Raw genomic sequence first — 24,536 nt, 5'->3', positions numbered from 1 at the left:
GGGGGCGGGTGCACATTTTCACTCGAAATGAGGTTCGGGGCCGGGTCAAGTTTTATTCTCGGGTTTCGGGGTGGGTCCGCAGAAGCTCCACCTGACCCCGACCGGTCCCGTTGCTATCCCTAACTGGACCTCTGGAAGGATAGAGAGTCCCTCTGGAAGGATAGAGAGTCCACCGACGATGAAAAGTAGGGGAGAAAGGGACTGAGCGAGGGAGGAAGAGAAGAGACGCCCGCCGCGACAGCCGCGGTGCAGGCCTACTCCATGCTTGTGTGTGAACGAGAGCGTACGTGACGGACCCCGGTCGTGTTGGGTGAGAACTTTTGTCATCAGAGAGGGAGCCGCAGGACCCATGCTCATGGGCCATATGAACCATCAGCTCACACGGCCCATGAGCTAGGTGTTTTTTTCTCGAATAGAGCAAGGTGATGGATGGTTCGTGCAAGGCCATATGATACTATAGGGATCCACATCACTCACTTAAAAATGCAAGATGGAAAAGTTAGCAATAAGAAGGCGAGATTCATATGTTAACACACATTGGGTGTGATTGATAAATGAGAAAAAGTTGGGATTCAAATGCTGAACAGCTAATAGATTGAAGATACAAAGTGATCAAACTTCATATGTTGAATATCAAGCCAAAGTCCTAGGTGGACAATACTCAAGATAAAGGTATAAATGATATGTGATTAGTGTATTCAATGAGTTTTGATTAGGAGGAAGGAAGATAGCACGGGTGTTTTTATTGGTAAATAGATTTTCTATGCGAACTTGAGTACCCCTATTGAATTGAAGGACTGTACTATCAAGATGCTTGAGTACTCCTATGGATGAAATGTTGATACCTATTCTCCCTCAAACGCGAGTGATCAAACTCACTTCATTATTCTGCTTCCATGCAAGTTAAACAAAACCACTATTGAAGTGGGCTTGCCGCACCCTGGAGACCATGGCTATGGAGATCTTCACCGAGCACGGGTGGTCATCCTTTAAGAGGATTAGCGCTTAATTAGTTGCACCTATGCTTAGTTCACTTTTTGAGAGCTTTTGTTTAAAATTGTTGCTTGAAAGCACTGTAATAAGGATTGGTTGTGTGCAAACCTCTGCAGAGGCAGGAATAGAAATTTCTTTTTTCTAAAAAAATGCAAGTTAAACAAAAATAAAAAAGACTGCCTTTTCATAAACAAATAATGGAAGCAGAAGAGGAGACAAAGGCCAGGACAAACAATTGGACCACTCTCCAACGACGCTGGAAAAATAGCAGCGAGCTTGCGTACCGAGAAACATTTATCAGAACCAAAACTGCACAAGAACAATGTAGAGCACAAGTGCATCAATCATGTTCCACTTTCAAGGATGATAGTATCTATTTGCCATATCACTTGATTCTACCCAATATGAAGAATTCAGCTTGTTGTTGCTGTTTATACATTGATTCTACCCAATATGAAGAATTTAGCTTGCTGTTGCTGTTTATACATCTTGTGTGAGTGAAACAAGCCTGCATACGTAATGCCTTGGCTGTGGATTCTTGAAATACTAATTCAAAGTCATTCTCACAATTGCAAGCTATTGTGAATGCATAAAGCGACCAAATTCGCTATAATGTCAATTGGTCTTTGCAATACCTCTCAAATTGAGGATGAAGAAATATAAAATGATTCAATATCACATCCACAAGTTTTTATGATCATAAATAAAGTGAGGTGAGTAATCAGCCCAAACGGTGAATATGACACAATTACCTTGAAATTGATGATGGCCAGATTACTCTTGAACACCTCTTGTTTGTTTTCGCTTGTCTTTCAATGTATCTTGGATTATGCAAATATCCAGCAACAAACTTTCTCCAACTACTAACCTCGTCTTCACCAAGTTGTAAAATTTTGATAGCCAAAGTAGCAGCCATACCGGTCAAACCGGTCTCAATAGTGGTTGTCAGCACCAAGGGAACGGGGGTCCCTCGAGAAGGCACTTACAAGTGGGGTCCGCTAGCAAAAAGAGGTTTTCACCATGTAGAGCCTAATTAAGGTGATAGGCCCTGCGAGTCCGAAGCTTGGAAAGGACCCAGAAAAAACAGCCTCCACATTGTGGGACCTATTGAGGGCCCACGCGGTGGAGCGGGATGAAGTCGGGGAGGCCTCCCGGGAAGCCGCCTGGGAAGGCTCGCTTCGAAGCTAAGGAAGCAATGACATACCCTGGCGAGAGAAGGGCGCGACAATCGAGGCAAGCCATCAGTAGGCGCCCTGTCCCCGTAAAAACACATCATCACGGTTGATAGGACGTGTCTGGATGCCTCGAGGACTGGTGGCCTTACCCATCCCGTCCAACAGGCGGCGGGCGCTGCCCTTGTGTCAAGAGCGCCCGCTCGGCTCCTGGCTGCCCTCTGCCAGAAGGGCAGGCCCACCACGCGGACTCGGGAAATGACAAGAGCTTCCCAAAAGTGGCAAAGGCTTCTCGGAAGGGATCCTGAGAACCAGGTTCATCGCCCCTAAACCTGAGATAGTGGGTCCTGGCTGAGAGAGTAATGATTACCAAAGTAAAATGTTAAAATATGAAGATTGACATATAGAGGACTTGGGCGGGGTGCTCCGGCACCATGTGTACTAAGGCAAAGGAGCGTCAGGGCAAGTGGACGGCATGTCAGAAAAACTGTAGCAAGGAGGGCAACCATTGGGCCGCCGTGTTCCCATGCACGATGTAAAGGGATAGATTAAGGGTGCAAGGCTCGCCCCAACCAGTCCCCCCCCCATGCGCCTGGCCTATAAAAAGACCGGCTCTTGTACAAACAAGGGAGACAACTTAAGCAACATAACATACAGGATGTAGGGTGTTACGCTTTTGAGCAGCCTGAACCTATCTAAAAACTCTCTTAGCAAAGTCACACACTACCTCCCCTAAATGCCTCTCGAATCCCTATGCACAAACTAACCCTAGGCCGGATCTCTAAAAGGGGGTCCCTCCGGATCCCCGCTCTCAGTGCTTGACCAACGTCAACTAGCACGCCAGGTAGGGGGATAGTGGTGCGTTTAGATTTGAAGCTTCCCATCCGCGCAGAAGCAATGGGGAGCCATTTTGATTACCGTCGAGCTCATCGCAGTGAGTCAGCTGGCGAAGCCAGTGAGGGGCAGGAAACGCCCCACTGACTGGCGGCAGCGTCACAGGCGGCGACGCCTGTCCCTGCTCCGCGGTGGCCGAATGCCGCGGCTTCAGCACCGCCGCGCATCAACACTCCCCACTCGGTCTCCAGCGGAATGGTCTCCGTTGTGGGTCAGGTGGCTCGCTTCCGGGAGGAGGCAAACAAGCGCGCTGAAGCAACGGCCAGCTAGCGTGGCTCCTGCGCCCATCGTGGCCTTGATTTTGACAACTTGCCACCGGGAGAAGCCCTGGTGGCTGCTTAGGCCCTCCTCCATCACCCACCGGTGAAGGTTGGAGTCGAGACCCTGGAGGGGTGATGGCTAGAAGATCTGGCCAAAGTAGTGGGCAAGGCCTAGGCTCCTTACGGGCCGAGCGAAAGCTCGCACGGCTAAACCGTCCGAGATGGACGTGGCTCCGGTTCCGCCCGCCATCTATCCCCTAGCTGGTCCCGGAGGACCATTATGTCTCTCCCCGCTCCATGCAACAGAACCTGCGCACCCTCCTTGAGCGGAACCGCTTGAAGGAAGACGGGCGGGTCACCCTGAAGCGGAGCCCGGAGCGGCATCATGAGCCGCCCCAGACGGAAGACCAAGCCTCGTCCGGATCCACCCCTAGGTGGGATTCTCAACAGGAAGGGAGAGCTTGTACAGATGGGGACAATGATGCCGGTCCCTATGGGGCCAGGTGCCGCTCCTTCACGGCTGACCTCCATCGGGTCGACTGGCTGACCAAGTTTCGGCCTGAGATCCTGGAGAAATATGACGGCAACGATTCGGAGGAGTTCCTCCAAATCTACACGACGACCATTCAGGCCGCTGCCGGGGGACCAAAAGTCATGGCCAACTACTTCCATGTAACCCTCCGCGGGTCAGCACGGTCGTAGCTCATGAACTTCCCTGCTGGATTTGTTCATTCATGGGCTGACCTGAGTGAACAATTCATCGCCAACTTTGCGGGCTCATTCACCCACCCTGGCATGGAGAGCGATCCCCATGCCATTCGTCAGTGGGACGACGAAACCCTGCGGCAGTACATCTAGCGTTTTAGTCAAGTCCGCAACACCATCCCTCGCATCACCCCAACCTCAGTGATAGTTGCTTTCAAGCAAGGTCTCACTAACCAGCAGCTAAGGGGGAAGCTTGGGACCCACAATATCGAAACTGTGGCCGAATTGTTCGCCTTGGCCGACAAATATGCCTGAGAGGCTGAAGCATAGGCCCTACCCCCTCCGCAGGAGGCAGCCGCCCAGCAAGAAGAGAGGCGTACCCGACCTGGCCAGGGCTAGGGGGACAAAAAAAATAAGAGGAAGGATGTCGCCGCGCTAGGTCCGGAGGGTCAGAACCGACCTCCACTACCCAGTCCGCCAGGTGGCAAGAAGCTGCCAACGCCGGCGCGTCCTGCGGGCGGCAAATGGGTTGAGATCCACAAGACCGACCGACACGACCTAACCGAATGCCGATTGGTCAAAGGTTTGGCCGAGAACCACCAGAAGGAGATGGTGCACTACGCCTACTCAACCCTCAAGATCCTGGGGCCATCCGGTGTCTTCTCGGTGAAAACTAACAGAAAAGGGGCAGTGTACTGTGCCGAGAAACTCTTCGAGGCACTAGCCACCGCCACACCCACCGAAGATAATGAGCGCCCAGAGCAGAACCCGCACCCTCCAACCAAGCAGTGCATCATCCCCGATAACGCCGCGCTCACTAAGGAGGTTCAGCTCGGAGATGGCCTTGGCAAGACCGTCAAGGTCGGGGCCTAGCTGGGCGACAAATACGAAGGCACGCTCATCACTTTCCTCCGGGCAAATGTCGATGTGTTTGCGTGGGAATTGTCGGACATGCCCGAGGTCCCCAGGAAGGTGATTGAGCACAAACTTGCCGTGCATCCCGACGCGCGGCCCATGCAACAAAAAGTACGACGGCAAGCTCCGGAAAGGCAAGACTTCATCTGCGAGCAAGTCCGCAAGATGCTAGAGGCTAGGATTATACAGGAGGTCCTCCACCCCGAGTGGTTGGCTAACCCGGTCATCGTGCTGAAGGCGAACGGAAAGCTCCGGATGTGCGTCGATTACACCGACCTCAACAAGGCTTGCCTGAAGGATCCTTTTCCGCTACCCCATACCGACCAAGTTGTCGATTCCACGGTGGGGTGCGACCTCCTTTGTTTTCTGGACGTGTACTCCGAGTACTACCAGATAAGCATAGCTAGGGAGGATGAAGAGAAGATGACGTTCGCCACTCCTGTGGGGACGTATTGTTACGTGCGCATGCCTTTCGGCCTCAAGAATGCCGGTCCTACTTTTCAGCGGACCATGCGCATCACGCTGGGGGATCAGCAAGGTCGGAATGTTGAAGCATACATCGACAACATCGTCGTCAAGACCTGAGACCAAGTTACACTGCTCGCAAATTTGTTCGAAACATTTGACAATCTGCGAGTGACATGCATGAAGCTCAACCTGGAGAAGTGCTTGTTTGGCGTACCGTCGGGGAAACTCTTGGGGTTCCTCGTCTCCAACCGGGAAATCGCAGCAAACCCTGAGAAGCTGGAGGACATCGAATGCATGCAACCTCCCACCCGCCTGAAGGGCGTGCAACGCCTCACCGGTTGCGTGGCAGCTCTTGGGAGGTTCATTTCAAGGCTAGGGGGCTCCCCCTCTTCCGGCTGCTCAAGAAGATAGGACGTTTCGAGTGGAACGAAGAAGCAAGCGAAGCCCTGAGACAGTTGAAGTTGTACCTCTTGACACCGCCGACATTGGTCGCCCCCAGAGATGAGGAGCCCTTACTCCTGTATATCACCGCAACCCCCCAGTGGTGAGCGCGGCTCTGGTGGTCGAAAGGGAGGAGCAAGACCCACCTCTCAAGGAGCAAGACTCCTATGATATCAATTTCGGTCTCAAACATAGAGAAGGATCCAATCCGCTGGGCGCATGCATGTGCCTATTCTTTGGTATCTCTATTATGGTTCCCTAGAGGAGTGCATGTGAGCAAGTCCACATTGTTGCGATTTCATTGACAGAGAAGGATCGATATCCTAACTACTGTGCGCATGCGTGTGATCCTTTCCTCTTTCGTGCAGCCACTGTATGTTAAATGGCCCTGAACTTATATGAAGGCTTTGTTTTCTGGCGAGGAGAGCATACAAACTGCAAACAGGGATAGGTGACGGTGAAGACTGGTAAGACGCAAGTGAAAATGAAAGGAAATCAGGTAAGCTCGTAAACTGTGGAAGGAAGGAAGGAAGGCTGGTTTTCTACTGCTCCTGGTCGGTGGCAGTTGGACCGCCGCCGCGGCCGTGGCCGGAGCGGAGGTGCCCCGCCTCGAGGTCCATACTGGCTCCAATCGTCATCTGGAGCTCACAGAGCGTCTTGCCGGTGGGGCAGAGCCGAAAACATAGCGCGGCTGCCGTCCGTCTAGGCAAATAGCGAGGCTGATGAGTGGCGCGCCTTTGCAGCGACGTCTCAGCCTCGCTATCACTGTCACGCACGTCTCAGTCAGTGCTCGGAACACGTTAGTACTATTTTGAACGATAATGTATATTCACAAAGAAAGTCAATCTTAACTGTGGGCCCTTACTAAAAGAAAATCTTAGCTGGGGACAAGTGGTTCATCTCGATTTGCCAAGCTCCCCCTATCCACAATCCCGAGCAGTCGTCGGCAGATTTTGGAGTCACTTTTCCAAGGCCGCCGCGCACCAACCAAGTCGTCCAAAGAGCAGCCCCTGCCAATGACATTTCAGCCTCCTCGTCGACCGTGACACACGCGAGTCCCACAGTGGTTTTCTTTTTGGTTCGAAACCGCGCCCGGTGATTTTTTTAGCATCCTCACTGGCTCGCATCACCTTCTGCTACGCGACGCCGGGTGGTGGCATCACGAAATCTGCTCCGCGAAGGCGTCAAAGATGGAGTGTGTGGTGTGAGGCAGCTTCGCGGAGATCTGGGATTCTGGCAGCCAAGTCAGCCAACTAATCCAACTTCTGTCCGGTGCGCAAGTGCCGGCGTTGGCGTGGTCACGCACCGTCGTGTCCAGTTCAAAGAGAAATATGAAACGAACAGATTTTGATTAAGAAGCAATGGTCATCAGTACTCCTAGCTAGTAACAAACTAACAATTATAGGAAACGTAGGTCGTCGGTCACGCTGGACGCATTTCGCTTTTCTTTTCTCGGCCTACTAAGACCATGTACGCCTACACGCTCCTCGGCTATATTAGCACTCAGATTCATGTAGATTTACCATCACAGCGTAGAGGCCATACTCTATTTCTCAAAATGTAAGACGTGGTTTGATCCAGTGTGATCTCCCACATTACACTCTTAATGATTGATATCCTATATATTATATTGTTCGTGGTCATGAAACTGAGTACTCCCACTGCTCCGAAAAAAATAATACAATTCTAGCTGTGTATCGGGATAAACACGTGTCCATATACATAGTTAGAATTGCAATTTTTATGGGATGAAGGGAGTATAAGAAATGTTTTCAAATGTGAATCCAACAACATTAATTGATATAGATATAATGGATGAGGAGAATATACCTTGTAATGCTCAAACGTGGGACATCCGATTCTACACACGTTGAACAACAACCTAATTAACTTTTGCATGATCCGGTAAAGTCCATGTTTTCATGTTTTATAACATGTTCCTATACAAGTAAAAGTTTTTTTTAATAATTCTTGCATTTTTTAAAGCTTTGGCAGACTTTTCCGAAAGCATCTTTTTTAAGAAAAGAATCTCCAAAGTTTTCAAGAAAATTTTCTAGAAAACTCTGAAGCATTACTTGAAAAGTTTTCTACAAAGACTTTACAAGCATTATTAGTTCAAGCCGGCTAATAATCTATTCTCCAAAAGAAACTAAAGCTCAATGACTGGTGATTGCGCAACTATATAAGACTGCATACAGCTCAATCAAGAATCCAGTCCCCATCTGGCTTCTGTCCATACTATCCCAAGCAAACATGGAAGCTTCAACCTTGCTATGGTTCCTCTACCTCTCACTCGCCTCCTGCCTCCTTTACAAGCTCTTGCTTTCGACCAAGACGAGCTCCGATAAGGCGAGGCGGCCGCCCGGGCCGGCGCCTCTGCCACTCATCGGCAACATCCTCGACCTCCGCGGGGAGCCGCACCACGCCCTCGCCAGGCTCGCCGAGATGCACGGCCCCGTCATGTCCCTGAGGCTCGGCACCACCGACGCCATCGTGGCCTCCTCCGCCGCGGCGGCGCACGACGTGCTGCAGAGGTACGACCACGTCCTGGCGGCGCGGTCGGTGACCGACGCCGGGCGCGCGCTGGGGAACCACGAGCACTCCGTCATCTGGCTCCCCGGCAGCAGCCCGCTGTGGAGGCGGCTCCGCGCCGTGTGCACCAACCACCTCTTCTCGGCGCGCGGGCTGGACGCGACGCGCGCCGCGCGGGAGGAGAAGGCGAGGGAGCTGGTCGCGTGCCTGGGCCGCCACGCCGGCGCCGGCGAGGCCGTGGACGTGGGGCGCATCGTCTTCTCGTGCGTGCTCAACGTCGTCTCGAACGTGCTCTTCTCCGAGGACGTGGCCGACCTCAGCTCCGACCGCGCGCAGGAGCTGGAGATGCTGGTCAGAGACACGGTCGAGGAGGCCTGCAAGCCCAACCTCTCGGACCTCTTCCCCGCGCTCGCCAAGCTCGACCTGCAGGGCCGGCGCCGGCGCAGCGCTGAGCTCATCGGCAGGTTCTACGACTTCTTCGACGCAATCATCGCGCGCCGTCTCAACGGCGCCGCCGGTGGAAAGGAGGATTTCTTAGACGTGTTGCTTCAGCTTCGCTCGGAGGATCAGCTCAGCCTCCAAACTATCAAGTCCTTTCTTTTGGTACGTTTCTGTCCAATCGTCGAACCCCGTACTGTCGATTTCATCGTGTTGCCATGTTATTCGTCAGCTTTGAAAAACTGACAAAAACTTGCTCCACAAATTTCGCATTCACCTTATCGCAATCTTGCAGATTTGTCAAAGGCGCTGATTTTTTTTTCAAACTGCTCTAAAGAAAATACACGGTAACATCTGGTTTTTCTTTTGACCACGCGTGCAGGATCTGTTTGCCGCCGGGACGGACACGAACGCGATCTCGGTGGAGTGGACGATGGCGGAGCTGCTCCGGCACCCGGCCGTGATGTCTAAGGTCCGCGCCGAGCTGCGGGACGCGCTGGGCTCGAAGCCGCACCCGGACGAGTCGGACATCGACAGGCTCCCCTACCTCCGCGCCGTGGTGATGGAGTCGATGCGGCTGCACCCGCCGAGCCCGATGCTGATGCCGCACCTGGCCATGGCCGACGGTGCCGAGGTCGGCAGCTTCGCGGTGCCGAGCGGCACCAAGGTGATCGTCAACCTATGGGCCGTCATGCGTGACCCGGCGCTGTGGCCGGAGCCGGAGGCGTTCTCGCCGGAGCGGTTCGTGGGCGCGTGCGACGCGGACTTCCGCGGGGGGAAGGAGAAGGACCGACTGGAGTTCATGCCGTTCGGGGCCGGGCGGAGGGCGTGCCCCGGCACGCCGATGGCCACGCGGGTGGTGACGCTGCTGCTGGCATCCATGCTGCACGCCTTTGAGTGGAGGCTTCCCGAGGGGATGCAGCCCGGGGACGTGGATGTCAGGGACCGCTTCGGCACGTCGCTCAACATGGTCACGTCGCTCAGGGCCGTGCCGGTGCCGGTGCACCGGTGATCCACGACACGTGACACCCAGATGATTACTCGCATCCTCATGTCCGAAGGGTCCCAATTGTAGCATTCCACTGAATGTTTCAGAACTAGTATAAAAATCCAAGGAGGTCCTTTATGACAGGCAGAGATATAGTTCACCAAGAGCTAATGCAGCCATCAAAGCACCAATCTCAGACGATGCGGAATTCTTAGCATCATTTGGAGCGAACAACCTCTTTTCCTTGTGCAACTACATCATTAGGAAAGCACCCCAACTTAAAGCTATCAAGGAACAACTTCCTGAAGATGCACTGAAGCAATAGGATTCAGGCATCACAACCACACCCAGTAGCATGAATCAATACCAGCAGCAGTCATTTAGACCAGTCCCAGTTTCCATAGCATTAAGTATGGTGTTATGTAGGCAAAAAATTGAGGTGGCAAGAGAGTTAACGAGGAGAGATGTAAAAATATGAAAAAATTGGGTCTCATGCAGACATGGTGTTGACACGATCTCCAACAAAGAATAAGGGAGGGGAGAAAGGAGAGAAAAATTATTACAGCCCCACGTAAAAAAATCATGAGTTGGAGGTGTAGTTTTTAGAGCTGATGTCTTGATGATTTGGTAAGATTGACACTACTTATGGACATCGTGGGACGGTGATGCAATCTACAGGCAAATGGTGGTCATGCGCATAAAGGAAAGCTGGTCGTCGCTCTAGATATCAAGTGGCAGAGTAGCTCCCCACCGAAGAGTCTTCCGATCCTCTGCCCTGATTTAGGCAGTAGGGAGGCGACGGAGTAGGAGAGAAGGTTCATAGCTCCGTATCCGCATCGGTTTGGGTATCATTGCCTCCTGTAATCCGAGTGGAACCGGCCAGGCTAACCAACACCCGTTTCAACTCGGAAGCAATGTAGATGTTCTACTTAAAACAATAACGGAAGCACGGCCATGAAGGGATCAAGGCGCCTAGTTAAGTCTAGATACGCGGATTTGGGATTCGATCGGGAAGGCAGAAACATGGGTGGTGACATCCAGGCATCCCCGACGACGTCCTCGAGCTCATCCTCCTGCACCTGGCTTCCCCCGTCAACCTCATCCGCGCGGCGACGACGTGCAAGCGGTGGCACGGCATCGTCGCCGGCGCCCGATTCCTCCGCCGCTTCGGTTCGCTCAACGGACGCCACCTCGTCGCCGGCTCCTACCACAACAGCCGCTTCCTGGACTCCTCCGAGCTCGAGCCCGAGCCCGAGCACCAGGCCCCGGCCTTCGTCGGCTCCTACCACAACGGCCGCTTCCTGGACTCCTCCGAGCCCGAGCCCGAGCCCGAGTACGCGCCCCCGGCATTCGTCGCCTCCTCGCCACCGGCCGCCGGTGGCGTCGACGGCGAACGCTTCTCCCTCGACTTCCTCTGGGAACCCGACGAGGTCGTCGACCCGTACTTCTGGAGGATCAAGGATAGCCGCGGCGGCCTCCTCCTGTGGGCTCTCGAGGAGCGGTACGACTTCAGCCCCACCTGGAGCTTGCACGTGGTTGTCTGCGATCCCCTCGCGCGGCGCTACAGGGCGATCCCTCCCTTGGTGAAGCCCGACCGCTACCACATCCACTCCGGGCCATTCCTCCTCGACGGTGACGTGGCTCCATGTTCACCTCACGTAAGCGTGACCGCGGCTCGTGGCGCGGGTACAGCGTGGACGGGCAGAGGATGAGGCTCTTCATGGGGCGCACCAGGGCGTCTCTGTACTGGCAAGGCGAAGGGAAGACGGTGACGGCTCTTGACCGGAGCACGGCCGAGCTCTCGTGTTCCGAGCTACCAGGTACGGAAGACTGGGACGGGCGGAGCACGGCGTTGAGGGTGGCCGCCGGCCGGGACGGCGAGGCGCGCGTCCTTACCACTTGGCCCGGCGGCGTTCTGAAGGTCTTCGCTCTGCCCCGGGGCGACGGCGAGTGGGCGCACGAGAAGACGATAGATCTGTCGGCGGTGGCGCGTGGGCTGCCGGGGTACCGTCCGACGTATTTCTCCGGTGAGGTGGCGTCGTGGACCAACGTGACTGACACGGCGCTGGTTGTGCTGTGGTGGCGGGAGGAATCGTGGGCGTTTCGTTTGGATATCGAGGCCGTCGAGGCGGAGCTCGTGCCCATCGACGGCTTCTGTGATGTGGCGTTCCCGTGCGAGCTGCCATGGCCGCCGGTCTTGCGTCGTCGTGCACGCAAACTTCCCGCCGGTGTCTAAAATTTTCTACCTGCGCCGGCTTGCATGTGTATGTGTGTAACCTGTTTCCATAAAAAATGGTCATATATATTCGTTTACACTGATGAAACATTCAGCTTCTTTTCTGCATCGGATGTTCAAGACAGCAATAATCTCTTAACGAGGTTCAGTAAATCTCACCAGTGACGACACAAACACACAATAATGCATTCATCTCGATTGAGAAACAACACCCAGTACAAATACTACTTAGATACGAACTGATGACTGGTTTCACGCAAGCCAGACTTAGACTCACGCATGCAGTTGTGTGAATCACTATGACTTGCCGCTTAGACCTCGACCTCCAATGGCATGAGCTCATGCACGTCGTCGCCACTGCACGCCGGCCCGCACTTGTGCATCTTCAGGCCGTCGTCGTCCTCGTCTGCAGTTACCGGCACCCGTCCGTAGGTTGCCTCCGATGGATACCTGATGGATACCTCTTGCACACGTACAAGTAGAGCGCGACGACAAACAAAGCCACGAGGGACATGCACCACCCAAACTGCAGGTTGACGAGAGCCTTGGCGCGGTGAAGGCTGTCGTCGTTCTCGCAGCGCACGGCGTCGCGGTGGTGCTCACGCACGAGCGAGCAGCCCTTGGGTACCAGGCTCGGGATCCACATGACACCGATGACAACGAGCCGCAGCCCTTGGAAAGCGATGCCCGCCGACCGGACCAGGCTCACCGCGAAGCTCCGCGGGAAGCCGACGCCGAGGAGCGCCGTGGCGAGGCCCACAGAAGCCATGACCTCCACGAACAGGTGGAACTGACCCTCGACGCCGGCGTGGTCGGTGGAGTGGAAGTGGAACACGAGCAGCTCCTGGGCAAAGACGAAAGCTAGGAGGAGCATGCAGACCGTGCGGCGGCCCGGAGCCCTGGCGCGGGAGGTACAGCGCGTAGCCGGCGTAGACGACGAACGCGGCGAAGAAGACGGCGTGCTCGTGGTTGGGCAGGCGTCTCGACGGGATGGAGCCATCGGCGTCGAACGGCAGGAAGGTCCTGTGGCCGACGAACAGCTGCGTGTCTGCCTCGAAGATGCTGGCGGCGATGATGACGATGAGCTCGAGGTAGCGGACGCGCGGTGCTGGGAACCAGACCGGCGCAAATTCGAATTTGTTTCACAAGCTTGTGTCTAAGATTCTTAAACCCAACTAGTGTCTTGTACCACGGGCTGATTCTCACAAACTCTTGTAGTTTTAAAGCCCACGGCCTGTCTTGTACTCCGTACTTCTGTTATTATGCTCGAGATACTGGGCCAGTTTGTTGGCCCATCTAACCTTTCAATACTGCATGTTAAAAGGGCGCCTATGTGCATGGGCTAAAGCCCAATAACTAACAAAAGCAATGACATATGTGATTGATCGAACCATTTAGTTCTGTTCCCGGACACTACTGCAATCTGCTTGCACATGCATGCATGGAAAATGTTTCAAAAGTCTATTAGAATGTTAGAGACTTAGAGCGTCAAAACCTGAGCCAGGGCGGCAAAACTAAAATTACATGGAAAAAGTGAAAACCTTTGCAAGGTTAGTATGAAAATAAAGAACATTCCGATAACCTATTTGTCTAAGCTTGTTACATACTAGATTTAGCATGACATATTTTCCACATGCATAGGCTTGTTTGTAGACTATGTTTGTATGCTCGTGCTATCCTATTTATAAAAAAATTATATGAACTGAGCATAGTTTCTTATCATGTAACCTGCACTTCGTCAATCTCAAGATATGTCAGTCCAATCTCTCGAATGTGCTTACAAGGGTGAGATGTTTCTGTGTGGTCACGGTGAGTGTATGAGCATCAACATCTATATTGTGCTTTGGGAAAAAGGAAAATATGAACAACAATTGGATAAAACGATTTGATTTGAAAAGCAAAAAGGCAACCGAAAAGTTATTACAAACTAAAAAAAATTCCTTCACCTTTCTTTTCATTTCTAGAAAGGCCACGCACAGTAGTGTATGTTTCCACATTGGTTTGCCAAGATTGAAATTCAACACAACTCTCGTACAGTAGCTTCCTTCTCGCCGGAATTCACAAGGTGCGGTGGTGGCACAATCACCATGATTTCCCGCATTATTACTTGCTCAGCATGTGGATTTACTCCGGATCCGGCGATCGTGCTCTCTCATACTACATGACAAAGTCATCATCGGCGTTAGGTACACAGAAAGGCGCCGGGCCTTTTGCGGTGCCCAGATAAAGCCTTCTCCGTTTTTCATTTCTCCCAATGGATAAAAAGTTTCGGAACAGCCGCGGAAGAAACATCAAGGATTATATTGTACTGAAGCCAACAAGCTCATCTCGGTGAAACACAAGTACACGGTCACAGTGCATCTTGCCGACGAGCTTTTCGCCCGGCCGGGACATCATGTTCGCCGACGGAATGATGCACGAGTAGCCTGGGCTCTTCTTTCTCTGCTTGCTCTCTGCTTTTGCCTGCAGGATTGGACAGCGAACTGAGAGCGTCGTCTTCGGACGAAAAGGGAGCGAATTCATCATTTTTTGAAAGGAAAAGGGCACGAGAGTGTGCCTATTTTATTGATAAGGAGCGAATTCATCATTAATCAAAGGAAAAATGTAACCAATTATATTGTTTCCAGAAAATGAGTCGTAGGTAGTAAAACGAGCTTTCTGGAACCAGTTCAAACTTTAAACCGTTCTAACTCGGATGCTGTGAAGGAAGTAAGGTATGCTGTGAAGGTTAATGGTGATTTAACTGACACTTTTATTCCTACGAGGGGTATTAGACAGGGAGATCCCATCAGCCCTTACCTATTTTTGGTATGCACTGAACGTCTCTCTTGTTTGTTGAAGAAGAAAGAGGCTGATGGTGAGCTTAAGGGACTGTGTAATGGCATTGGTCCCCCTGTGTCACACTTATTATTTGCAGATGATAGTATTTTCTTTGCAAAGAGTGATCTCAGAAGTGTTAGGGCCTTAAAATCAGATCTCCAAGTTTATTGTGAAGGTTCAGGGCAGAAGGTGAACTTTTCGAAGTCCTCTGTTTTCTTTGGTTCACATTGTCATGATAACACAAGGATGCAAGTAATGGCCTGCCTTGAAGTCCAAAATGAGGCTCAGAAAGATACTTATTTAGGCATGCCTACGGATGTAGGGAGGTCGCCTACTGATACCTTCAAGTTCTTGCCAGAAAGAGTGTGGAAAAGAATTAACAGCTGGACTCACCGTCATTTGTCTAGAGCTGGGAAAGAAATCTTGTTGAAGGCTGTAGTTCAGTCGATTCCAACCTTTGTTATGAGTTGTATTCAGATACCAGTGTCCACGTGTGAAAAGATGAGGAGATATATTGCTGATGCCTGGTGGGGTGTGGAAAATGGCAGAAAGAAGATGCATTGAAAGTCTTGGGATTGGCTCTGATCATCTCCTAAGTATCTTGGTGGCTTGGCTTTCGGGATCTCTCTTTGTTTAACCAAGCCATGTTAGGCCGCCAGGGGTGGCGTCTGCTTACAGAACCAGATAACTTATGTGCAAGGGTTCTTAGAGGACGATATTTTCCTTTTTCTAATTTCTGGCATGCTAGCTGCCCCCGTTCAGCTTCATATACATGGCGCAGTATCCTTCACGGAAAAAAACTGCTGGAACAAGGGGTGAAGTGGTGTATTGGGAATGGCAAGTCAGTTCAGATTTCTCATGACAAGTGGGTTTCGGATGAATTGTTTGGTTTGGTGAAACCTGTCTTACCACTACCTGATTACCAAACTGTGGGTGCTTGGATTGATCCTACTACAGGTCAGTGGGAAGTCGATACTGTTGATGCTTTTTTTTTTCACCACATATAGCATCCAAGATTTTGCAAATTCCTGTTGGTAATATTGATCGTGATGACTTTGTTACCTGGCCCTATACCAAGAGTGGTACGTACTCAGTTAAATCAGCTTATAATTTGGCTCGGTCTGCTTCATTTTCTGAATCAAGAAGCCGGACAAATACAGGTTCAACATCTGATTCTGATATTGCAGCAAAAATGTGGAAAAAGTTGTGGGCGATCAAGGCGCCAAGTAAAATGAAAATCATTCTGTGGCGTTTGGCACATGATTGCTTAGCAACTGGATTTCAATTGCAACGTAGGAACATTCCAGCATGTTCCCTTTGTTGTTTCTGTGGCAGGACGGAGAGAGTTGAACATTGTTTTTTGATGTGCCAATTGCCTCAGCAGTTAGGGATCCTATAAAGCATCTGTATGGCATACATCTAGGTAGAAAGAATCTGAGTAATGCAAGACTATGGTTGTTTGACCTGCTGGAAAGATGCAATGAAACTCAAGCTGTTGTTGTCGCAGTTGTGTGCTGGCATATATGGGAGGCCCGCAATGATGTTAGGAATTCTGAAATTAAAGTTTGCCCCAAATCACTTGTTAAGAAGATACAAGTATATGTGGATCTGATCATGATGCATTGTCTTAAACTAATTCATCCTTTAAGGTGTGCGAAGTAAAGGCCAGGTAAAGTGCAGCGCACGAAGAACTTTACGCAGGGCCCCTTCACAACCAGGCAACCAGCACACATTTCCCACGATCCCAAGAACAACACCATCGCGGAGCCGACGCACGCCTGGCCCTGCGAAATCCTTTTTTTCACTGCAAATGAAAAAGGCCCGTGCAGCTCTGCACCGCATGCCGCCGTATCTGCCATGGTGCTCCACTTCACAAATCACACAGCACGAGAGCTTTGCCTCTCTGGTCAAAGATGAGTGCGAGTCAGAAGGGAAAGAAAGCTATAGCTAGCTTTGATGTTTTTGCCTCTAGATCGCTAGCCCATTTCCTTTCCTTTCCTTTCCACTGGCTTATCTGCTTTCTCTCCCTCTCTCTTTTTCTTCTTCCTTTACTGCTGCAGCTGATGAGATCCAGATGATGGTCCAGCTGCACGCTCACCCTGCACCTAATCCTTCGGGTTTGACTTTCGCAATCATTCGTTCCTCATTGTTTAGCTTATTTCGAAAGGCATGCTGTCATGACGCCCATCATTGTTGGTTGCGTCACGTACTCCAAGTGGCACGAAATGATCGATCGCCTTCAGCGAGCACGCACCCTCTTCGCCATATGCATAGTACGGTGCAAGCGTAGAACTCCGACTCCCAACCGCCTGAGATCGTACGCTCCACACCACTTGTGTGCATCCACGCGAGCGAGCAGTCGCTTCTAGACAAGCGAAGGTGAGACCCCGATGGATCGAACGGTGTGTACTGTACGTCACAAGTCTGTGGTCTCGACACTGTCAGCGCGGGCTCCATATACTCCCACCAAGACAATACTACTAGTAGTCATGATTGATTTTGGTTGCATGATGTAGCAGCTAGCCTTGGAGCGACGTGTTCGTCGCGTTGCATGCCCGTCGTCCCGACATGCATGGATCCACATCGCCAGGCTTTTTCGCTGCGCCCGGTCCATCCCGGCATCATTAGGGCCATGATGGCGAGTGGAGAACAGCGAGCGCAAGGTTTTTCCTTGCTCCGGTGGCCGGCTCAGGTGCTGTTCCACGTACGCTGCTGCTGCGCAGGTGCTCGATCGCACTGTTGCTGCTGCTATTTGTCATAACTGAAGGCACGGGACGGGAGCAAGCGCCCGCGCGGGGGTCTGGTCGGAGGAGTCGTGATTGAAGTGATTGCGTGCATATCCTCCTCACGATCAATTTCCAAACTCAAACCTGTTTTCTACTTATAGGGCCATCTGACAGATCGGGTGTGCTTTTAACTTCAACTTGCCTGCTGGCGGATCACGAGCGCGACCACTAGTCCATGCTGCTCGCATGATGCGCGGAACAAAAGGGAGTGCGTGGTTTCAGCGGGCAGGCATGCCTGCAATTATCATGCGGCCGTACATGGCGAGCAGCGAGAGCCAACAGTGCCTGGTACTATCGGGTTAGGTTTGGCTGCCAAAGGGCATCCAATGCGACCAACAAACGCAGATGCAAACAAGCGTACGTAACTCGGTCGATTGTGCATCTGGCTGCTGCACAAACACACTTTGTGTACTTTTGTCGGCAATGCACGCAGCGGGCCGGTCAGGGGTGGGACGATCATTCTCGCCGCCCGCCGCTCGTCGTAAAACCACATGACGGCAGGCAACGGCCGGGGCGTAGATGGGGATTAATCAGGAGCGAGAGCGAGCATGCAGGCGGCAGTGCAGCGCACGTCCTTTTTCCTTTTGGCCTCCCAATAATTCTCCCCAGCCGGTCAGGGGCGCAGGGCTGGCCATGCCGCGCGCGTCTCGATGCGGGGCGGCGACGAGCCGACGATCGAGAGCGAATGACGAGGGCCATCATGGACGGCCGGGCCGGCCTCACGACGTCGGGCGGGGAGGGACAATTAACGAGCGCGCCCTCTCCGAGTCTCCGTCGTCGACGCGCGGGGGGGCCTGGGCATGCAGCGGCGCCATGCGCTTTTCAGCGGTCGATCGGGCCAGGTCGAGGCCTCGCCGCTTTCACCTTGCTTCTTGCATCGGAACAGACTTCTCGGTTGTTTTTTTACGGTGGTAAACTTGTAGTGCTGGGCAAGCAGTGCTGGGCCGTTGGTCGGAACCGGCGAGCAGCCAGCAACAGGGACCACGGACTGTCGGACGCCATCGGATTCCCTAGCATGTCTCCGTCACGATACCGCTCCGCCTCCGTTGCAACCAAAGCCAAACCCCGGCATCCATGCTGTTGCTGCGCCCCGGACCCGGCGGCAAAGGAGGCGGCCGAGCGGTGGTGGTGGAGCCGGGGCAATCACGGGGAAATAATTGCGGGACCGGGGGATTGGGCCATTGGGGGAAGCCGTGAGCGCGACCGTACTAATGATTGCGCCTGGGGGCGCTGTCGGCCCGACGCCGACCTGCGGGCCCGCGCAGGGATGATTGGAAGACTGGTAGCCTGGTGGGGCCGTGGGCGCCTGGGGCCTGGCCTGGGAGGAAGTGCGCCGGGCGGGCTCACGAAGCCTGGGCTTGCTTTGTTTCTTCTGCTTGGGTTCCGGCGGCCCAGCGCCCCGGGCCCGTGCGCTCTCGTGTCGTGCAGGGAGCCCACCACGGGCTCCTAGCCTCATACGCGACGCGTCGTGGGGCCAACAATGCTGCTCAGGGGGCAGTACGTTACGCATACAATTATCTTTAAAAAATAAACATTTGGCACATGTAGCCCGTACTTATACTACTTGCGACGTCGTCTACGTATAACTGCTGGCCGGATTGGCATTCATAACGTATACATACATGCTCCGTACTCCACTAGCTAGTATGACTACATGGCTCCGATCAAGCAAAGCAAACGAATGTCAAACTGAACACGCCACAGCGATGTAATAAGAACGCACCTCAATCCAGCTCCTCAAGGTGTGCCCCACCAAATTTAATCCCATCACATCAAATATTTAGATATTAATTAGGAGTATTAAATATAGATTATTTATAAAATCCATTGCACGTATAGAGGCTAAACGGCGATACGAATCTATTAAGCCTAATTAGTTTATGATTTGATAATGTGTTGTTACAGTAGCTATTTGCTAATGATGGACGCCGTTTAGCCTCCATCTGTGCAATTAGTTTTATAATTAACTCATATTTAATTTTTCTAATTAGCCTCCGAATATTCGATACGATACGGATTAAACTTTAGCTAAGTAAACAAACAGCCCCAGACTTCCTCTCCCCACGGGTCCGGTCCCGAAGATCTCATCTTCGCCGTGCGCACGGCGGCGACCTTGACCTTTGCCGCCGTAATAAAACCTCCCCTCACCAACCGGCAGTCCGGCACTTGATGAGCGCGGATCGAAGGTCAGTGATGCTAGACAGTTATAGCAGCGCATATTGCACGCTCCATCCACTATTACTCCTCGTCGATCGTACTAGTACCGGGCAATGGCTAAATGCATGGCTATCATGGATGGTTGGAGCTGCACAGCACACGGCCATGGCCCATGGACGGCCTGATGAGTTCCTGCACGTACATACCTGCCATAAGATCAGACGACATGCAATACAAGATCAGCCCGAGGCAGTACCAGTACCACCACAACGATGCACGCACCTCGGACTCCGCCCCGCGATCACACACCCCTGCGTACATCTACGCAGGCTGCCGCGCTGCCTAATAGCTTGCCAAGGGCGACTCCTGTTGTCCACCGTGCAAACCGAGGCTCCCATCTGCTCACGCCAGCCTGCTCCGCGCGTCTGCATGCCCGTGGTCGGCGGCATGGGCCGCTGGCCGCTGCCTCCGATCCCTCCGATCCTGTTGCGCATCAATCATGCGAAGGCTGCTAGCTCTGCGCCACGGTCTGGCTTTACTGGTATACCGAGGTGCGCCAAGAAGAAAAAGTCGCAACAGGATGATCCAGTTCGTGACGTCCTTGTGCCATATGCCATGCGCCGAGCCCGAGCCCGCTCCATCTACGCTGACAGTGTGCCGTTCTATCGCCGCGTCAGGTCATGTAAACATACGGTCACATTGTACTGTAGATGCGCTTCTCCGGCCGGAAGGTCTCGCAATTTGCAATGCGTGACATGTATGGAGATACGCTTTTTTGCAATGCGTGGCATGTAGGGAAATAAGGATCAGAATTTTACGTCATTGAATAGTAGTATATAGTAGAGAAAAGCACAGGGGATATCGTCTGCCAACGCAGCAAAAAAGCATATCCTCACAATGGAAAAGGACCAGGAGTTTCCTCGTACGTCCATTGAGGTAGGAGAAAAAAAGAGAGAAATGGTAAGAACCCTTGCGGACCGACGAATATCTATCCACCGTGTTCCCACCGCGACGCGACGGGAACCGCTTCCATTATTGCCTTGTCCCGATCGGCGAGTGGCGCTCGGCCGGCGTCGCGACAGGTCCACGATCGATTCGATCAGCAGCGCCGCGTGAGATCACATGGCGACATACTGACATGGAGTACATCCTTGTCAATACTCGCACAACTGTTACTGTTGTTCCTTGAACCGAGACATGTGCGCATCCCTTTGTACTTTGGCCCCCCGGAGCATAATACTCCGCCTCTCCACATCGTATCGTAGCCTATCGATCAGGATGTCCCAGAGTTCAGGGCTGTTTTGTGCGTGTACTAGAACGTAGGTACCATAAGAGCCTGTTTAGTTCCTCAAAATCCCAACTTTAGCACTACGTAAAAAGAAGATTTCCCATCACATCAAACTTGCGGTACATGCATGGAGTACTAAATGTAGACGAAAATCAAAAACTAATTGTACAGTTTTGTACAGTTTTGTTGTACTTTGCGAGACGAATCTTTTGAGCCTAATTAGTCAATATTTGGATAATAATTCACAAATACAAATGAAATGCTACAGTTGCGCATTTATGGCAAAATGCAAACTTTGCCACTCCCAATTTGGGAACTAAGAGCAACTCCAAGAGTACTCCAAAAAATTCTTCCCCAAAACTATGTATTGGGGGTTCTTCCAAAAAAAAATTCCCCCAAAAACATATCAATCCACAACGGATCGCTAATAAATAGCCCCCAATATTTTATAACAGGCCACGTCATCGTAATGGGTCCATCGGAAGAGACGTGCGAGTGTGCGGGAATCAGGATTGGGGGAGGAACGCCAACGCTAAAATATACGCGGTAGTAGACTGTTTTTTAGCGTTGCTAAAAAATTGGGGAAGGTTTGGGTGGACTGTTGGAGTTCGTTTTTTCTCTTTTTTTCCCTAAGAAAATATTAGGATAAGATTAGCAGCCTCTTGGTGCCAGCATTAATTTTAACCGGGAATAGGTAAATTCAAACTGATGGATGCCTAAAATTTAGGTGCTGGACGGGTTGACAAATGCTTAACGGGGCTTAGGGACTTCATTTAAATTTTAAAATCATTAAAGTCAGCATCAGCCTTCGCTTGAGCCTATAGAAATAGGATCCTTTATCAAAGCTTTGAAGAGGAAGGCTTGGATCTTTGAAGAGGAAGGCGCAAGCCTCTACTTGGCTCCCTTGTGGAGGCCCTAGAAGTATCCCTGGGGTTGGACTCGAAGCCGGAGCGGGAGATGTATCCGCCGTCGCCGCCGGGCGCCTTCATCATCCCGCCTGCGCCGCCTCCGCCACTGCAACCGGAGCTCGCCTTGCCTGCACAACCGCCGCCGCCCATGGGTTAGCGAGGAGAGTGCCTATGCAGTACTGCAGAGATCATCCTCTCCATTCTGGGCGACTTGAGCAAGCCCATCTTCTTTTGGGTCATTGACTGCAAAGACTTAAGTACACCAACCAACTAAGAACGGTGCAAGAGCATCTCCAACATACTACCTCTATTGACTCTCTGTTCAAGTTGGGAAGAAGATTCCTCTCTATATTGAGTTGCTCATCCCAACAGACTATCCATTTCCCACTCTCCAAATTCCAACAGCTAGTTTCCTCTCTAAAAATCCGCACTCTCCATCCACTCCCACTACGAGAAATGTTCCGATTAGTGACGAACCAAAAAGTGTCATAAATCCGTACTCTCCATTCCTCTGTGTACTAAGTTGCTCATTCCAATAAACTATCCATTTCCCACTCTCCAAATCCCAACAGCTAGTTTCCTCTATAAAAATCCGCACTCTCCATCCACTCCCACTACAAGAAATGTTCCGACTAGTGACGAACCAAAAAGTGTCATAAACACATTTTTTGCATTATAAACCATGATTTATGATGCGGGAGTGATAAAAACCCTTCGTCATTAGTCGAGCGTCATAAATCGTGACTAGTTATGTTTCTCATTTCGGTGCATCACTGAGATAATGATGAATAAAAATTCGTCCCACATGTCGTCATAAAACTATTTCGGAGTTTGTGTCACCTTGGATAAGAATCCAAAGTGGCTCCGACATGGCAGAGGTGTTATGACAATTTTGGTTCGTCACAAATTGAAGCTCAGTCCATGTAAGAGCCTTTATGAGCCCAATTTTGTTTGGCCATTTTTAGCCCATTTTAGGTTTTTGCGCTATTTTTTATGCCGAAAAATGTTAGTTGCACGCCATATTGGACCTTTTTCTGGGCCTTAGACCATCTAACGAAGAGCCATTATTGTATTTTGCAATACCATATTGGGCTGTTTTTTTCTAGACACTAGCCCATTATTGCATTTCACAATGCCATATATTCAATTTTAGATGCTGATCACCATCACAATCACAAACATAAAAACAACTCATTTCCAACTTCCATATTGTTCACATCACAATCAATGAATAATTCACCAGCAACAATAATGCAACATAGAACAAGTTCAGCATCAATAATGCAACATACAACAAAAGTTCATCAGTAACAAACAACAAGTTCACCAGCAACACACTTCAGTTGAGGGAAGGATTCACCTGGCTCTGACTGGTGCTGAAGTGAATCAGGCTAGAAATCAAAGTATGCAACTGTTTTGTGGTGTTCTTCAAAGCTTTGAGCTCTTCTGTCTGAGACTTCATGTTGTTTCTTACGTTTTAGCCCTCAATCTCAGTGCACCCATCTCAGACTCCTGTTCAACAATCTTTTGCCGAAGTTGTGCCCCCTTATTTCTCACTCTCAAGATCAGCTTGGATTTTTTCTACCTGCAACACAGTACCAACCCTAGTCCTTTTCTTTGAGGGTGAGTGAATGCCAGCAACCTCCCGAAATATCCTAGATTGGACAACTTCAGCCACTGCTTCAGCAGCAGTCTTTGGTTGGTCGTCTCAAGGTTGGGCGATAATTTGTTCCATCCAAGCCTAATAAAAGAAAGAAAATGAATGGACTCACCAAAGGACTCACAAATGTTTCTAGTGTTGTTGCTGCAAAGAAGAATGCAAAGTAAACAAGTACTTACAATGGCTGCCTATACTGGAGCGGTGTAGCCATTTTGCTGCAATGGAAATTCTTGAAAAGATCAATTGATGTTGGGTCTCCTTCAACTTTCTTCTTCCTCTAATATGATGTGAAAATAGGCATAAATTGTTAGCTGGGAATAAGGAGCATTAGCAAGTTCATCAAATAAAGTACAGAGCAAAAACATGACTTGTTCAGTTGCTTACCACAACATGAGCCTGTGCAACGTGGCTTCTAGATCCTATGCGCTGAGGATACCTGACCAATCCACGATTATCGGTGTTTGTAGTACACCTCTCCTTTACAATAATGAAAACTCATGTAAGAGTAATGAATAAGAGGAACAAATCAGTATATGCAAATGTGCTAGTGGCAAGTTGAAGTTCTATCATACCCTGTGAAGTTGGCTAGACCACATCGTAACCAGTTTGTTCCACTGGTTGTCATTCATAGTGGCCATAGGAGTTTTGGTTGGGACTTCATTTGCTGCAAGATCATCGAAGTACTTTTTCTTGAGCCGGTACCTCCCCTGCCTCTGTTGTGACTTGAGCATGTCAATGCATGCCTCTATGACAGGTTGACTGGTGGTGTCAGTATCAAATTATCCCTATATTAAGCACAACACTACAGTAGTCAGAAAAATAGATGAAAATAAAGGATGAAAAGAACTATGGTAGTAGATGAGTCAATATATACA

At 51.1% G+C, this 24,536-nt stretch overlaps 2 protein-coding genes and 1 pseudogene across 2 annotated transcripts; 2 read left to right on the top strand and 1 right to left on the bottom strand.

Moving 5' to 3' along the window:
- Window positions 1–7,955: 7,955 nt before the first annotated feature.
- LOC101775880 (cytochrome P450 76M5) lies at window positions 7,956–9,953 on the top strand. The gene is made up of 2 exons (XM_004956909.2): window positions 7,956–8,983; window positions 9,201–9,953. Exons 1-2 carry the CDS (start codon window positions 8,102–8,104, stop codon window positions 9,828–9,830), a joined length of 1,512 nt encoding a protein of 503 aa, XP_004956966.1. The 5' UTR covers window positions 7,956–8,101; the 3' UTR covers window positions 9,831–9,953.
- Window positions 9,954–11,434: 1,481 nt separating this feature from the next.
- On the top strand, window positions 11,435–12,146 carry LOC105913673. Its single transcript, XM_012843325.2, has one exon. It carries the CDS (start codon window positions 11,452–11,454, stop codon window positions 12,040–12,042), a length of 591 nt encoding a protein of 196 aa, XP_012698779.1. The 5' UTR covers window positions 11,435–11,451; the 3' UTR covers window positions 12,043–12,146.
- A 207-nt stretch (window positions 12,147–12,353) lies between these two features.
- On the bottom strand, window positions 12,354–13,172 carry LOC101763878 (annotated as a pseudogene).
- Window positions 13,173–24,536: the final 11,364 nt, after the last annotated feature.

The sequence above is a fragment of the Setaria italica genome, chromosome II (genome assembly GCF_000263155.2).
Source record: "Setaria italica strain Yugu1 chromosome II, Setaria_italica_v2.0, whole genome shotgun sequence".
Taxonomy (NCBI): Eukaryota; Viridiplantae; Streptophyta; class Magnoliopsida; order Poales; family Poaceae; genus Setaria; species Setaria italica.
The sequence above is the reverse complement of the archived record's forward strand: the minus strand, read 5'-3'. Positions and strand labels throughout refer to the sequence as shown.

Bases quoted from the DNA above. Each gene is read 5' to 3' on its own strand.
- LOC101775880 (XM_004956909.2), top strand. From the start codon at position 8,102: ATGGAAGCTTCAACCTTGCTATGGTTCCTCTACCTCTCACTCGCCTCC. The intron at 8,984-9,200 runs GTACGTTTCTGT...CCACGCGTGCAG, and splicing joins CTATCAAGTCCTTTCTTTTG to GATCTGTTTGCCGCCGGGAC.
- LOC105913673 (XM_012843325.2), top strand. From the start codon at position 11,452: ATGTTCACCTCACGTAAGCGTGACCGCGGCTCGTGGCGCGGGTACAGC.